General features: G+C 38.9%; 1 protein-coding gene across 21 annotated transcripts in view; it reads right to left on the bottom strand.

The window, feature by feature from the left end:
* Window positions 1-15,465, bottom strand: part of LOC134534298 (spectrin beta chain) — a 137,319-nt gene that overhangs the window by 22,433 nt on the left and 99,421 nt on the right. For all 21 annotated transcript variants that reach the window (XM_063372644.1, XM_063372642.1, XM_063372647.1 and 18 more), the window contains 12 exons: window positions 14,829-14,947; window positions 14,352-14,510; window positions 12,032-12,295; window positions 10,738-10,938; window positions 9,926-10,042; window positions 9,637-9,837; window positions 7,917-8,125; window positions 7,064-7,268; window positions 4,039-4,233; window positions 2,952-3,131; window positions 1,909-2,153; window positions 206-521 (listed from right to left, as the gene is read on the bottom strand). In XM_063372644.1, the coding sequence (XP_063228714.1) occupies window positions 206-521; window positions 1,909-2,153; window positions 2,952-3,131; window positions 4,039-4,233; window positions 7,064-7,268; window positions 7,917-8,125; window positions 9,637-9,837; window positions 9,926-10,042; window positions 10,738-10,938; window positions 12,032-12,295; window positions 14,352-14,510; window positions 14,829-14,947 (2,411 nt within the window). The remainder of the gene's footprint in view (window positions 1-205; window positions 522-1,908; window positions 2,154-2,951; window positions 3,132-4,038; window positions 4,234-7,063; window positions 7,269-7,916; window positions 8,126-9,636; window positions 9,838-9,925; window positions 10,043-10,737; window positions 10,939-12,031; window positions 12,296-14,351; window positions 14,511-14,828; window positions 14,948-15,465) is intronic.

Below are 15,465 nucleotides of genomic sequence, written 5' to 3'. Positions count from 1 at the left end.
TTACAACACCAATCACAGTGATACAGTGCGGAAGTAAACGCGTCCTGAGTGGCTCGGTAAAATTACAAATAGCCAATTACAAAGAAGAAACCACAGGTGTGGGTACACCTTGTTACAGTCTAATGAGTGTTCAGATCTTTTCGCGAAATATGCCTGCCCCTACACATCGGCGTGTCGGCGAGGCCAATAGGTGCGACGCGCTCACCCCCAGCTCCTGGCTGAAGAGGTACGGGTCCTGGGCCACCAGCCAGGCCTCCGCCACGGCCGCGTCCCGCGCGAACTGGTACACCTCCAGGATCAGCTGCAGGTTCTCCCAGCGCTCCTCCCAGCGGTGCAGCAGCGAGTTGCGCTGGTTGGTCAGCGACAGCAGCTTCTCCTTGATCTCCGCCGACGCGTAGTGGTTCCGCGACAGCAGCTCCTTGCCCAGGGAGATGCACGCCGTGAAGTTGTCCTCGCGCGCGTCGATCTCCGCCTTCAGGCTCTGGTGGTTGTTCATGAGCAGCTCCACTCCGCTCACATCCCTGCGCAGCGTTCGACACTGCCTCTCTCACACTCCATCTCCCAACCCTCACAGCTTAGTCTACAACTGCTGCGTCACTGATACTACCAATAAATATTTACTGTTGGCGCGAGTACTAACCTTACCGGAAGTGTATCCTTTCCAGGCATCATTCTATCTTGACATGATACACTTTTCAACTTGGGGCTGTTTTAAATGCTTTCAAATTCCATTAAATGAATAAAAAACATATTTTCCATGAGTAGCTGTTATATCACATCTTAAAAAATAAGGAGACCTAAATGGACTATGTGACTGATTAAAATTTTTCAAATTAAAATTCAATGCTGCAGACTACTTAATAAGAATTTTTTATTCAAAAACTATTTAACTTTATTTGAGAGTTCAATCCAAAATTTTACACATTCCTGCAATGTTCACTTATTTTTTGAGGTCTTATAAGTTATAAGAAAACTAATGCACAATACCCTGGTTTTTCTTTTAACGTCACTTCACTAGTTTTTTTTTCCAATCAAAAACTGAAGTGTGAAAAAAGCCTTTCGATTTAAGCAATTTAAGTGGACATCCTCAGAATATATATAATTTGCAACTAATTACTTAAGCGAGGTGTCAAAGAAAGCAACATTTAAATGAGCAAAAACCTGCTGGAAATTAAAGTTTCAACACCACAAGTGTTTTCGAAGTGAAAACTTCTACAGGAAGGTTCGGATAGGGAGAAAATTCATGCAAGTCGTCATTGACATGGTCACGTGACTGTTAACGATAACACTACATCTGTTCCTATTAGCATAACTTATTGCGCTTTTAAATCTTAAGTTTAAGATTACCGTGCAGTAAAAAGTGAGTATAAAATATATTAATATTCTCACATAGATATATAGTTTGAATAACGAAGAAAACTGAGTCTGTTCGGTGACTACAGAAGTTAAAGAATTCACCCGAAAATTGGTAAATTCTAGCAGCGCCCAGCACCAACTTGTGTCTAGGCGGCCATCTTAATTTTTACTGTCCTTTGTTGGACACACAAGCAAGGAGAAAGTTGCGTCTGCATCCAACCAACAAAAAGAAAAACACTTACATGTCCATGCTCCGAGCACAAAAAAATGAGAAATATACACAAATGGTCCTTTTTTAAAAGTCACTGAACAGAGTCTATGTAGCAATATAACCTAAAAATTATTATTTTTTTAATACTAAAATTACAATGCAAATAGTATTTTATAGTAATTTAAGAGTTATTTTACTAACGTGATAAAACAAATTTGTTGTGTAGTAAAATTTTTTCGTAAAAATGTTGGCAGTCCTCATGACTGCTTTGAAATTTTCTTTTTCCGAGACTTTGTGTGACCAGTCCTCCGGTGCAGTGGCGACCGGAGGCAGCGGCTCACCGGGGCTTCTCCGAGGTGTTCATCTGCCGCACCACGTCGTCCATCCACAGCATGAGCGTGCGCACCATGTTGAAGAACTTGAACAGGTCGCCGGTGTCGGCCAGCTTCTGGCGCCGGCCGTCGCACATGGCCTGCAAGTTGGCCCAGGCGCTCATCACCTCCGCCTCCCGGTTGGTGATCTCCTTGGCCTTGTCGCCCGCGTACGACGCCTGCAGCTTGGCCGACTCGTCCTGGATCTGCTGGACCTGGCGCAAACGACAGCCCGTTTCCTTCGCTCACCACCTGCACGACGACATGTGTTCACCCTCGGCAGCTGAATACAGGGACACCCTATCAAGAAAATCCCAATTAAAAATTTTTGCATTATCTATTACTCTATACAATTTTATCCTTCAAAAATAGGATTTCCCTGTTAATGTGTAAAATACATTAAAAATCTTTTTAATGAAGATTTATTGTTGTATAAAATGTTGTGTACATATTTTTAACTGGTAAATTAAATTAAAGAATTTATTGAGCTAAAGTAATTCAGGAATCTATCAGGCTTGATAAAACAAAATGTACTTGAGTCTTCTTTAGATACAATCCCCCATTTTCCTTCAAGAAGATAGTGAAAATAAATATAACTAAGGGGCAGAGCTAAAAGTAAATTCAAAATTCAACTAATTTTTGTTAAATTCAAACAAAAAAAATCTTAACCAATATAAAATCACAAAGAAAAAAAGAACTGTAGAAAATGTAGCATTTCAACCTTAAAAAATGCACTTCAATAGCAAATATATTAGTTAATACCAAGCGAGACCTTCAAGTAATCCAAAAATAGTTTTGAGCCTACATGAAACATATTGGCGACTCGTTACAAGCCTTCGAGCCCCTCCAGAGGACCTGTCGGGTGGTCCAGAGGTGTGGTTTTTTCCTATATTTTGTTGTATGATGCATACACGTTTTTGGATACTTTAGGTAATAAAGCCCTTGTACCATTTATTGAAAAGCTTGACTTGATTGTCGGGCGGTCGGGTGGGCACCCGGCGGCGCGGCGGTACCTGCGACTGCAGCGTGAGCAGGTCCTGCAGGAAGTTCTGGTGCTTGCGCTGCAGGGCGGACACGGAGCCCGCGTCGCGCCCCAGCTCGTCCGACATGGCGTGCTGCTTCTCCAGGATCCGCCCCAGCACGTCCTTGCAGTCGTGGAAGAACTTGTGCAGCTCCCGCGAGGCAGCCAGCATCTGCCGACACGGACCGCTCCCCATGCTTCCTCCGCCCCGTGCACAACATTCTCACAGCACAGCTGTACATGTTTATTAAATTACATTGCTGCATGTAACTGAATAAGCCCAGCAATCCCAACATTTAGATCCTAATGTAAGAAATTTCTTTAAATGATATAACATGTCACTAACTCAATTATTGAAATATACAACATGCACAAATTAATACAGCGTATTAATCTTCCTGGGCTGTAAAGAAAACATAATAAAAAAAAACTAACACTAAGATAAAAGAATAACAATGTTATTGTATAATTTTTTTAAAAATTAAATGGAATTAAACAACAGTGTACAAAATATTAAAATAACCTCGCTTTTTTGCTTTGAATTTGGTGAAAAATAACACTGCTTATGAGAAAAAATAACCTCCTTTTTTCCAGTTCTCTACCAATCGGTTATTATTTTAATCTTTGTTTAGGATTACAAGTAATCAAACAAAAGCACAAAAATATCCACGTTAAAAAATAACACAGCTTCAAAAAAAAAAACAAAATTCAAAAAAATATAACCTCCCATTTTTCAGGTGTGTTCTAAAATTAATTAACATCCCCATCAACAAAATCTTAATCCCCTTACAAAAACCAGTTTCTTAAAAACTTACAAGAAACAGTCCAAGAAAGATATTTACTTTGTTTTATGTTTATAATTATCACTAGTCCTCCTTCATACTATCAAGAATAAAGTGTACAATACTAGATCTTAAATAACCGAATGTCTTCTATTTTAAACGAGAGTATGGTTGACCACGTAAGGTAAAATTATTTTTAATAATTATGTTACAAATTTCCTTCAAATCACATGTTTTAGGAAAGATATGTAACCTGGTGACCTCGCGTATTGGCCGAGCAAGGCCCTCGCCACAGACCTGCGTCCTGGTGTCGATGAGCTCCAGCAGGTCCTGCCACGCCTCGTTGAGGCCGTCCTTCCACTCGGCGATGGTGGCAGAGTCCGAGTGGCCCGCCCCGATCAGCTGGTCCGCGATGCTGTTCACGGCGGCCACGCGCTCCGAGCCGATGGCCTCCGTGTCGCGCGCAAACTCCTTGAACCTCTCCCACAGCAGCTGCGCACACCCCCCGGCAAGCCGCCGTCAAGTACTACCCGCTTCCGAGAGCCCTGCCTGCTTCGGGGCGTTCCACCTTTTAGTATCGTGGCTTCATACTTATAACTAGAGACCGGAAAAATTTGCGTATTCATTTCGTGATATGCTACAATTCAAATTATTATACCTTAGCGCTGCTTCTGCAATTGGTTCACTGTTAATCTAGAGCAGCGGTTCCCAACCAGTGGGTCGCAACCCACTAGTGGGTCGCGACTCGATCCTAAAACTATCAGAAACCATCAGAAAAGATAAGAAAAATCGAAACAAATTGAATTGTGTGCAAACATACATCTATTGTTAAAATAAATAACTGTTTCGCTACAAAGTGGTTATATTTTGTCAACCATTTTCAAATCAGAACACAAATTGTTTATCAATAATCAATCTGTATCTTCAAAAAAACACACAACACACACACACACACATTATATATATATATATATATATATATATATATATATATATATATATGCAATATCTGACGGTAAATTATATGTATATACACACACACACACACAAGGAAGTGATACGATACAAATACGGTTTTTTACTCCACCATGGACCGATGGACCGTGGAGGCATTCCAAAACGGAAAGGTGGGTCGCCAGCTGAAAAAGTTTGGGATCCACTGATCTAGAGTAAGGAGGGCCAATTAGAGACCCTCACTCATAGAAGTGTCGAATCACAGGCCACACAATCGAGACGACTCACAAGTCAGCAGCCAATGAACAGGTGGCATTTGCCCGAGTGTGTAGAGGATATTGCAGTCTATCCTGGAGGTCACTGAATCCGCGAATTTTGCAGGTCTCTACTTATAACACCATAAAGTAGCTATGGCATGAATCAGGATCAACACCATGTTAAATGTTGTTATAATGTTAATGCAAACATTATACTAATGTTTCAACAAAGTAAGCTACGTTTCAACTCACACTTGAAAAATGTTTCAAAAAAAAAAAAAAAACCTTAAATGTGGAGTTCTAACAAAGATGTTCTAGTTATTAAATATGTACACCCAATCTGAAATAAATTGATCACACAAATCCAAGAAAACTACAACTAGCTTACAAGTACTTCAAAACACATTACTGAACTGACTGTTCAGACAATCATAACACCAAAAGAAGGAAAAAAAACATTATTTATTCTACATGACAAGAAGATAAAAAACAAATGGATGAGATTTTAAAATTTTAAGTTTTAAATAATTGCAGTTATTGTATCAAATGTTAAAATAAGCTGCAAAACTACCAATTTAAAGTCAAAAAGTGATAAGTAGGGACCCTGTAAAAACTTGACAATATTAAGACAATTTCAAGTCTCTCACAAAATTTTATCACTTTTTGTGGAAACAGTTTGGCGTGAAATACAGCTGTTTTAATGAGCACGTGGTTGGTCATAGATTTGCAACACAGGTAACATTGCAATAAAGTTTTTGATATCTCGAATGTAGTACATTTTTGATGTGCAACATCTTAACCCTTAGCCGGAGACGTGAAAATATTTGACATATCTGGTGACGTGGTGCCCCTCAGACCCCAAAATGTTTTGTAGAAGTTAACTGATTAGAAATTATTTTTGTTCCATGTAAAATTATTTAATGCATTTTTATACTTATTAATTAAATTAAAAAATAAATTAGTAAATAATTATTTACCAATTATAAAATACAATTTTTTCTATTGGTGCTTGCTCAAATAAATCTAAAAATGCCTATTTGTAATAATTGCTTTTTTAAAAAAAATAAGCAGATGGTAGCCTAAAAGTTTTATTTGCTATTCAATATAGATATAGTGACAAAACAAAATCTAGAAAACTTATATGAATAATAAGACTTTTTCATAAAATCTACAACAGATAAATTTTCCCAAAAAAAGAAATTACTTTTTTCCCCTCCAAATATTTTCCTTGCATAACCAATGCTTAAACCACAACAAAATATATAATCTCGCTAACTAGAAAGCACATGCATACTTATATATTTTGAAAATGGCATTTTTACATAAAATATATTAGCCGAACATTGTTTGAAAAAATTAAATTTGTACGAAAAGTCACTCTGTAGTAGAGTATTTGTTTGCTCTGCAATCATCACACATTGCTTTTCCACACACACATTGATCACTTAAGTCACTAAAAATATCTTTCAACCACTTAGAAATAGTTTCGTCATAATCTGGATCGCCCACACGTACACATGTTCGTTTAGAAGCCTTTTTATCACTTCTGAGATAGAAACATAACTGGTGACGTGGTGCCACTACGACCCCAAGTTATCTTTGCGACCTGATATCTAGCGCCAGACAGCGTAAACAAATCTGACACTGCAGGAGGAGACTATGTGATATCCAAGCGAAAGGTAGATGGCACCACAAGCAAGTGCCTTGAACAGCACATAGATGGCAGCAAGTTAAAGTTTTGCTGGGGTCACGGAGACCCCACGTCTCCGGATAAGGGTTAACACACTGTATACAGCATTTGATGAAGATTTCAAGTACTAGTTTAATGTTTTAGTACAGAGTTTTTTTTTTACCACTTTTGCCTTGCTTTAACAAAGCTTTTGGTAGTTTTTTTTTTTTTTTAAGTTTTCTGGGGTCCCTAGAGATGAGTAATTATTGTAGGCAAGTACGTACTTTATTGTAACTAAGTATTTATTGTAATTATTGTAGACAAGTACTTTGTTGTAAGTATTGTAGGCAAAAACTACGAAGACACACACAAAACATATCTGCTCATAACTGTAGTTAAAACAGTGCACGGTTGAACCGCCAGGACGGTGGAAGCGACTCACGGTGACGTGGTCGTAGTCCTGCCCCAGCTCGTGCGAGGCGGCCACCAGCTCGCGCTCCGCGATCCACTGCTCCAGGTCATCCACCTCGCGGTTCAGCATGAACAGCTGCAGCGCCTCGTCCAGCTTGGCGCGCCGCTCCCCGGCCAGGTCCTTGAGGCCCGCGTACAGCTTGTCCACCTGCGACTGCTTCACCGCGATCTGGTCGCTGCGCCCACCGCCACCCCCGCCGGGCATCAGTACCTCCTCCGCGACACTCGCAGGCGGACCAACATGCCTTCCACACTGGTTGTGAGTAGTGACACCAGGTAGAAGATTGTTAAAAAAAATATAAAATTTTTAAGCATTTCGATACGCATTGATTAATGCAAAAAGGAAGTGAGGGTATAAAAGAAGCAAGAGTGAAATGACTATCATAAACAGTAGCTATTATAATGAAATAAAGCATAAAGACAAAAACTTTAATAGTAATACAAAACAAATTATATACACAAATGATAATCCTGTGGAATAAAAAAGTTGGAGGTATGAAGCATTACCAACAAGAAATTAATGATAAGAAAAAAATTTTTTTGTAGAATGATTAAAAATAAGAACAGGAAAAGAGCTAAAACAGAGGAACGAAATGATAAGTGAGCAAAAAAGACACAGTTTGAGACTTGCACAAAAAGGAGGTAGAAGTGTGGGGAGAGATTGAAGAAAAGAGAGAGAGAGAGAGAGAGAGAGAAAGAGAGAAAGAGAGAAAGAGAGAAAGAGAGATAGAGCGAGAGAGATAGAGCGAGAGAGATAGAGCGAGAGAGATAGAGCGAGAGAGAGAAAGAAAGAGAAAGAAAGAGACAGAGAGAGGGGATGTTACCTGAGCTCGTGGCCCTCGCTGGTCAGCTGGCGGGCCGTCTCGCCGAGCTGCCGGATGGTGTCGGCGTAGTCCTCCACCGCCAGCTCCAGGATCTCGTGCTTCTTCATCAGGTTCTGGGCGGAGATCTCGTCCTTGCCGCGGTCCTCCACCATCATGTACAGCTCCTGCTCGCTCATCCACGACTCCGCCTCGTTCGCATCGAAGAAATACTGCAAGCAGAACACACCCCACGTGCCCCACTGCTAGCAGCTGTTCGAAGTACACAGGAAGAAGACCTCAAGGAAGACTGAGGAGATTGGAAGAACAGATAGTTAAAAGGAGTGCAGGAGAGAGGAGAAGAATCTAATAAGTGAAGAATGAGAAATGGTGGAAGTACAGAGTTATATGGAGGCATTTTACTTGGCTGACCCAGCCACAGTCTATGTTTGTAGCATATTTAAGTGTATGTTTTTTGCTTATTAAGAATTCACAAGTATGAAGAATTTATTTCCAGCAAGTTAGTAGCGCGAGTAAAAAACAGTAGTTAAAAAAACATAATAATCAAGCATTTGCGAATGAACGCTACTGCTCAGTAAAAAAATAATTTCAATTCATTTTACTCTGTTCGACACCGGGTCCACCGAAGAAGCGACTGTTTAACCTTAGGAAAAGGCGGTAACCTGCCATATTTGCGAGAGGAGGAGGCAGCAAGATTACGACATCCACAAACTGCACATTTTATTTTTGGTCCAATCTCGTTTTTAAAACAGATTATTTCGTTTTTTTTTTTAAATTTTTTTTATAAAGCCAATTTGTTATACTACACCTTTATAATGGTAAAATTTATATGCTGCAATTTTATGGTAAAAGTTATTTTTAACAAATTGGTCTGGTCTACAACAGATTCATTTAGAATGGAAATAAATAGCAAGCTTTTGTGGTTTAAAAATGATTAAGAGATGCACAATAAAATTAAACAAGTTTTTCTGATCCATGCACTTTGGTACAGTTTTTTTTTTATAGGAAATAAAGACATTCCTTGAATTTCAAACATCAATGGATTACTTAATTCCTTGACATAACTGTCATTTCAGTGCAATATGGTGTATTAACTTTAACTTATATGCCGATGTCAAATATGTTTTAACATGCTTTTCGACGTTACTTCGGTTTTATCGCAATTCACCATGTAATCTTGTCCCGACATTAGTGCTCTAGCAACCATTTAGAAATTCAATGCTGGACCATTTTGTTCAAGCAGTAAGCATGTAAGTAACGAGAGGCAAACACAAACAAAATCAATTTATTGGTAAACGCTTCAAATACCTGATCACAACTATCTTAAATTCTGTGCTATAGAAAAATCGTTTGCCCACCTAGGTTTCAGAGACACTAAAAGTATTTCAATGTCGTCAGGTGGCATTTAAAACCGGATTTAGGCATTCGTACCTGTTTAGACTTGTAAATATTGTGTTTAATTTAGTGTATAGTGTTTAAACATTTGAATTTTGAACTTCCCGCGCTACTTGCTAGCAGCGCCAAGTTTTTCAAGTTGGCTGCCTGCCAAGGTGGGTAGCCCTTCAGCTTCCGGCAACGAAGCAACAGTTGTTGTTCAACCATCATGGCGGTAAAATGTGCTATCGTGCACGCTTGCGGCCAATCGAGTTGTTTGCAAGTGCATCATCATTGTGTCATTTTATCAGGATTTTACAGTCTCGTACGTGTCGAGACGAAACAGTACCTGCTGTGCCTTCTCCGACTGCAGGAGCAGGTTGTGACGGTTGTCCACGGCGTCCTTGAGGACCTGCCACTTGTCCAGCAGCTCCTCGATGCGCGTCTTGAACTCCGGGGAGTCCTCGTGACCTTCGTCGATCAGCTTCTGCCCGTTGCTGCAGATGGCCTTGATGCGCGGCTCGTGGTTGTCAATCTCGTTGTTCAGAGACTGCGGAACAAGCACCACCCAACTTTACTGGAAACGACCCTTGCAAGCCACGTAAACCAATTCTGAACGTTCAAGCAACACAACCAACCTTATTCTTCTTCTTGAGCATGTGGACGTTAAACAAGCTGTTTCCGTAGTCCGTGGACGTGGCCTGAGGCATCTTCTCGGCTATCCACAGCTTCTCATCCTCGACGTCGCGGCGGAACTGTTTAGAAACAATTTCACAACTTGAATACCAATATGAAAAATAAAATATCCAAAAAACAAGCAAATCCTCTTTCAAATAATATTTACACATAGGACAACTTCAAATTTCTGTTTATTAAATAAGCAGCAATATCTTAATGAATAATAGATTGAAATTCCAAATACATCGTTTTATACTGGAAAAAATGTTAATAAGCAATACTCCAGGGGAAATAATAACGTACATCTTATGGAGGAAACTGCAGGACAAAAAATTTTGACCACATTGGATAGAAAATTGTATTGTATCAGTACATCTTAAAGTTTTATTTACTATATCTTCCCTCCTTGACAAAATAAAAAATGGTGTACAGAGATTTGTCCCGTGATCTTTGGAAAGGTAATTGATAACAGTCTACATTAAGCCCTTGGGGAGAAAAAAAAATCATGCGATTTATATGCGAGAATTTATTTTTCGCAAATTTTGATGCTCTTAAATAACACGACGACGATTATGCGGTACACATTAAAAAAAATTATTGTATTTAAAAAGTTACATACATAAAACATTAGTTTGGATATATTTAAAACAAGGTAAATATTTTAAGTTCTTTAAAAAAAGTGTGAACATAATAAATAGTTTATAAATAACCCTGTGCGTTGAAACGAAAGCTTGTCGGCAATCAGTGCTAGGATGCAAGATGTAAGAATCACCTGGAAGGCCTCTTTCTTCTTCTCGAGCTGCTGCTGCCGCTCCAGCAGCGGGGCCTTGAGCTGCTGGAAGCGCTCCTCCACCTTCACCTTCTTCTGCTGGATCTCGTCCATCTTCTCCGGGGCCGTGCGCTTGATGTACTCCGCCTGCTTCTCCAGCTCCGTCACCTGCTTTGCCTTCACCGCCATCTGCGTCTCGATCATCTGCAACGCCATCGCCGCGCCGTCGTGAGGCTCCGCCGGGGTCCCGCCGACAGGCGCGGAGGACTAGGCCACTACACACCACTTGGATCTGCTATTCGCGTCATTTGAACCTTCAAATGTGATGATGAAAAGATTTACAATATCTTTTTTTTGGTGTGAAGCTTTGAGTTAGTTGCGAAGCTTTTAAAAAAAATTGTAAGACTATAAGGGGCCACTTGCAGTGTTAGCTTAAGCAAAATCTAAGCCAAAGAATTGCGCGGTTTATTCAAAACGGAGAACCACTTCACTTTGCCTGAAGTCACGAATGTGCGAGCTGGCGTTGAGACTTGCTTCCCCCAGTTACGAAACCGAATTCTCCAATTTCGAAATTGTGCTTCGAGAGCAACACAATTTTTGGATACACGTCAGACAGTAAGTCAGATTTGTAAAATGTAAATTTATAAAAAAAAAACCTATTTCGAGACCAAATTATTATTTTTCTTCCCTTTTTCTAAGTGCTAATAAATTGTATCAATATATAGGGCTTTATGTGCTGCATGTAACTACAACAAAATGTTTACCTTGTAATTTTAATAATTTTAGTAATGGTACACTAGATTTTACTTTGTAAATAGAAATATTAATAAAAAAATTCATAACTGATTTATAATTTTTTTTAAGAATTTTATGTGACATTTGAAAATGCCTTAAGTGTGTCTATTGGCTATCTGCCATTGTTAATATTTAATCAACAAAATATTCATAAATCACAATATAGTACATTTTTTATACCTAGAAAATAATTTTTTATGCTATGATATTCATTTTATGTTATTTATGTCTAGCATGACTAAGTTAGTTGCTTAAAAGAAAATTAAAAGGTGGCACTCAGGTCTCATTTTAAGAATGCTCAATATTAATGTGCACGGCTAGGGGTGTTTGAAGCTTTGAAGTATAATATAATCTTGTTGACCGATTCAAAGTTAACACAAACATTCTTCAAAGAAATCATCAATATGTAATATGTTAATAGTCTTGTGGTTTTGTTCACAGATATATATAATCAGTTGTTTGTATTAATGAAAGCAGAACTGGGACACAGCGGCCCCCGCACCTGCTGCTTCTGCATGAGGATGTTGACGGAGGCCAGGTCGTTGCCCGTGTCCTCCGACTCGATCTGCTTCTCCAGGTCCGTCATCCAGGAGTCGATGTCGTCGCAGGTCTGGTGGAGCAGCACCTCCCGGTTGGCGTCGAACAGGCGCTCCCCCTTCCCCTTGGTGGCCGCCTCCAGGTCGTCGAACTGCTGGTCCAGCTCGCTGATCTTGGGGCGGATGAGCTGGGCCAGCTCCGGCTTCTCCTGCATCAGCTCCTCCGCGGCCTGCGGCACACACGCCCTCGTCACGTACCGCGTGCCCGCGGGGGTCCGAACCCCCCTCGACGGTCTACACATCATCACCCGATTGGCAAAAGGGTGAATGTTACATTTTTTTTTTTTACGATTTTTAGATTTATTTTGGTAAGATTCTTTAAAATTAAATACATACACATCTTGGCAAACGGACTACCTACAATAAAAAGTAAACTGGTGTTTTTTTTTTTTTCAATGTCTCTTATTGCCTATATATATTGTATTTGTTAATATTTTAACAGTTTTTTGGTTCCTCCTGTAAAATTACGATTTTGTAACATTCGTCCTTTTTGCCAATCAGGTGACGATATTGTGTGTACTCATCATATCAGTTTCCCGTCAGACTCTGCTCCGCATGCGGAGTACACGCCGGCCCACAAGGGTTAGGGAGCGTTCGGAATACATTCTGCACAGTGGAAGCTTTAAAGATTGTAACTTGTGTACTGGTGTAGTGTGTGGTTTTAAAGAACTTTTTTTAAAATTTAAGTGAACGTGTTAAACGACACACATTCAGATTCATACTACAGTAGAATACCGGTACAACGTACCTCATTATAACGTATATTTCACTTTAACATATTTTTTTTTAAGTCCCCGCCAAAAATCGTATCTTCACCATGCAAAACGGTTTCAGTTTAAAGTATCATATTTTCACTATAACGTATAATTCTACTAGTAGCGTGGCATTACTACACCAAAATTTACTTAAACTGGTAAATAAATTTCCAGCTAAATGATTAATATTGTAGAACAAGCATACACAAATACCACCGCAACAAATTATCTAACCTCTAAACCCTCAAAACAAAGTTATGAACAGTTGCGCGCACTACCATAGATTATACCGTACGTAGTATGCGACGTGAGCAACACAACACTGTTCAATACATCGAAACACGGAAGTTTGAGAGAAGTATTAATTATTTAGACAAAAGTGTTACGCTACGCTAATATACTGTTTGTCGTCTGTGCCGGGATTGTTTATTGTTATTGTTGAGTTTATTTTCAGGTTACGTTATTTAGACACCACATTGTATTTGTGCTACAAAATGAGATAAAGTGGGATAAAAAGAAACGAAAGCAATTCACGCTTAAGGAAAAAGTGAAAATACTCAGAGAACTAGACAAAGGGAATAAACAAGTCGCAGTTGCGAAGACATAGGTAATATGAGATAGAACATTTTGTTCAACAGAGCATCATTCAAGCTCAAAAACAAACTGAAATAACAGATTTTTTTATAAATAACTAAACTTAAGTTATACAAACACACCATTGTATAAACTGATGTCAGATGTTGGGCAAAAAATAATGTATTTTATAATATCGCTATTATTGTATTTTTTAATATTTTTTTTCTTTTCATAAAGATAATATGTATGTATGTTTCAGTACTAAGTACTTTCAGTACTAAGTACAAAAATTTGAGGTCCCTGTAAGTACTTAGTACTGAGATTCTACTGTAATTGAACATCACCGGGCGCTGTCGGACCATCATTTATTCCAACGTTTCGGGTAATTAAGGCAATGGTGACTAAACAAGTGACTTCAAAAACTTAAATACTAAATATCTTCTGATAATTTCTCACTACGGCACATGACAAATTACGGCCCTGCCACGCTTCTGTGTTGTTAATAACGAGACAGTTGTAGGGGGTACAGAAAGAAAGAGTAGATAATACTACAAAAAATGGCAAGGAGGAAGAATAAAAAATAAAAAAGGGATAAAGCAAATACACATAATAGGGAGAATATGTGAAAACGTTAAAACTAAGTACATGCAACTTAATCACTGCAAATAAACCCAGACAATAAAAGTAAACATATATATTTTCTTAATTTTAACAGTACTTTAAAAAAATCCCTTTTGGCACATTTTGAACTACTCATTTCTTCTGGAAACTTTCTGGAAACTTCATGGTAAAGAAGTTTTTTTTTCAACCCTTTTTTTTTTCAACTTCTACAATAAAAATCTGACAACAATAGTTTCCCCACACACACATACACACACACATGTATTTAAATTACCTGTTGTATTTTGACCAGCCGGTCCTTATTGGAAGCAATCTCCGCTTCGAACGCTTGATGCCTCGTCCACTTGCTATGAACGGTCTTGGCACTACGATAGGTTTCGTCCTGCGCAGTGATATTTTTCTCCTGCACCCATTCTCCCAGTTCCTCGCAATCCTGCAATAAAAAATTTAAAAAAATTAGTCCACTCTTTTGGACAGTAACAGATAAACATCTGGTATGTATAAATTGTTCCGATTCTCCACACAGGTATTCTTGCTTTATTTGAAAACAAACTTTACTTAGAAGTACTACTTAAATAATATTATACATTGAAGTGGCTCAAATATTAATCAATTAACTTTGGTGTTAAGTTTGAGTTTGGTTGGAAAGTCAGGCAGTCTCATTAATTACCGCACATCTGAAAATACGTTAGACAAGCGTGCACAAGTTTGACCTCTGGAAAACCATGTTGGCAAGACTGAGAGTGCTTGCCTGTAGGAACTGATGAAGTTGCAGCAAGTCCTTCAACTTGTCCATGTACTCCAGGGCCTTGTCTCTGTTGGCGTTGCGGCGGTCGTTTATGCTCTCCGCCTTCTTGTGCACTTTGTCCGCTGGAACACAAGGACACAGCAGTCAGATCGGTCACAAGGCACAACCACACAGCGTCAGGACCTCGATCTGGCCTCTAGCGGCTCGGCACACACTTGTGATCCCGCATCCCAAACATTTGATGGTTGCATTTAAAAAGCAAGCAAAAAAATTACTAAAACAAAAAGTGTACACCACCAGGATCTCAGATTTATTTTTAATTTTTTTTTCCTTCCACAATTTAATTGTTTACAATTTCCCCCACTTTTATAAACAACAATTTTATTTTTTTAAAACATGTTCATGTAAAAAAAATAATAGCAATAAACCATGTGAAATACCGTATTTACTCGCATATAGGTCGCGGCAATTTTACCAGATTTGATGGGGAAAAAATGAAGTGCGACCTATATGTGACGAACAATTTTTTTTTTAAATTTTTGAGGAATTTTTTTTTGCAATATTTTGCTTTAAAATGTGAAAAAGAAGTTTATATAGGTATAGGCAAATTTATTTACAATGTACACATACAGCAAAACCC

The sequence above is a fragment of the Bacillus rossius genome, chromosome 7, assembly GCF_032445375.1.
Source record: "Bacillus rossius redtenbacheri isolate Brsri chromosome 7, Brsri_v3, whole genome shotgun sequence".
In the NCBI taxonomy this organism is placed as follows: Eukaryota; Metazoa; Arthropoda; class Insecta; order Phasmatodea; family Bacillidae; genus Bacillus; species Bacillus rossius.
Note: the sequence above shows the minus strand (reverse complement) of the source record. Positions and strands in the feature narration are given on the sequence as shown.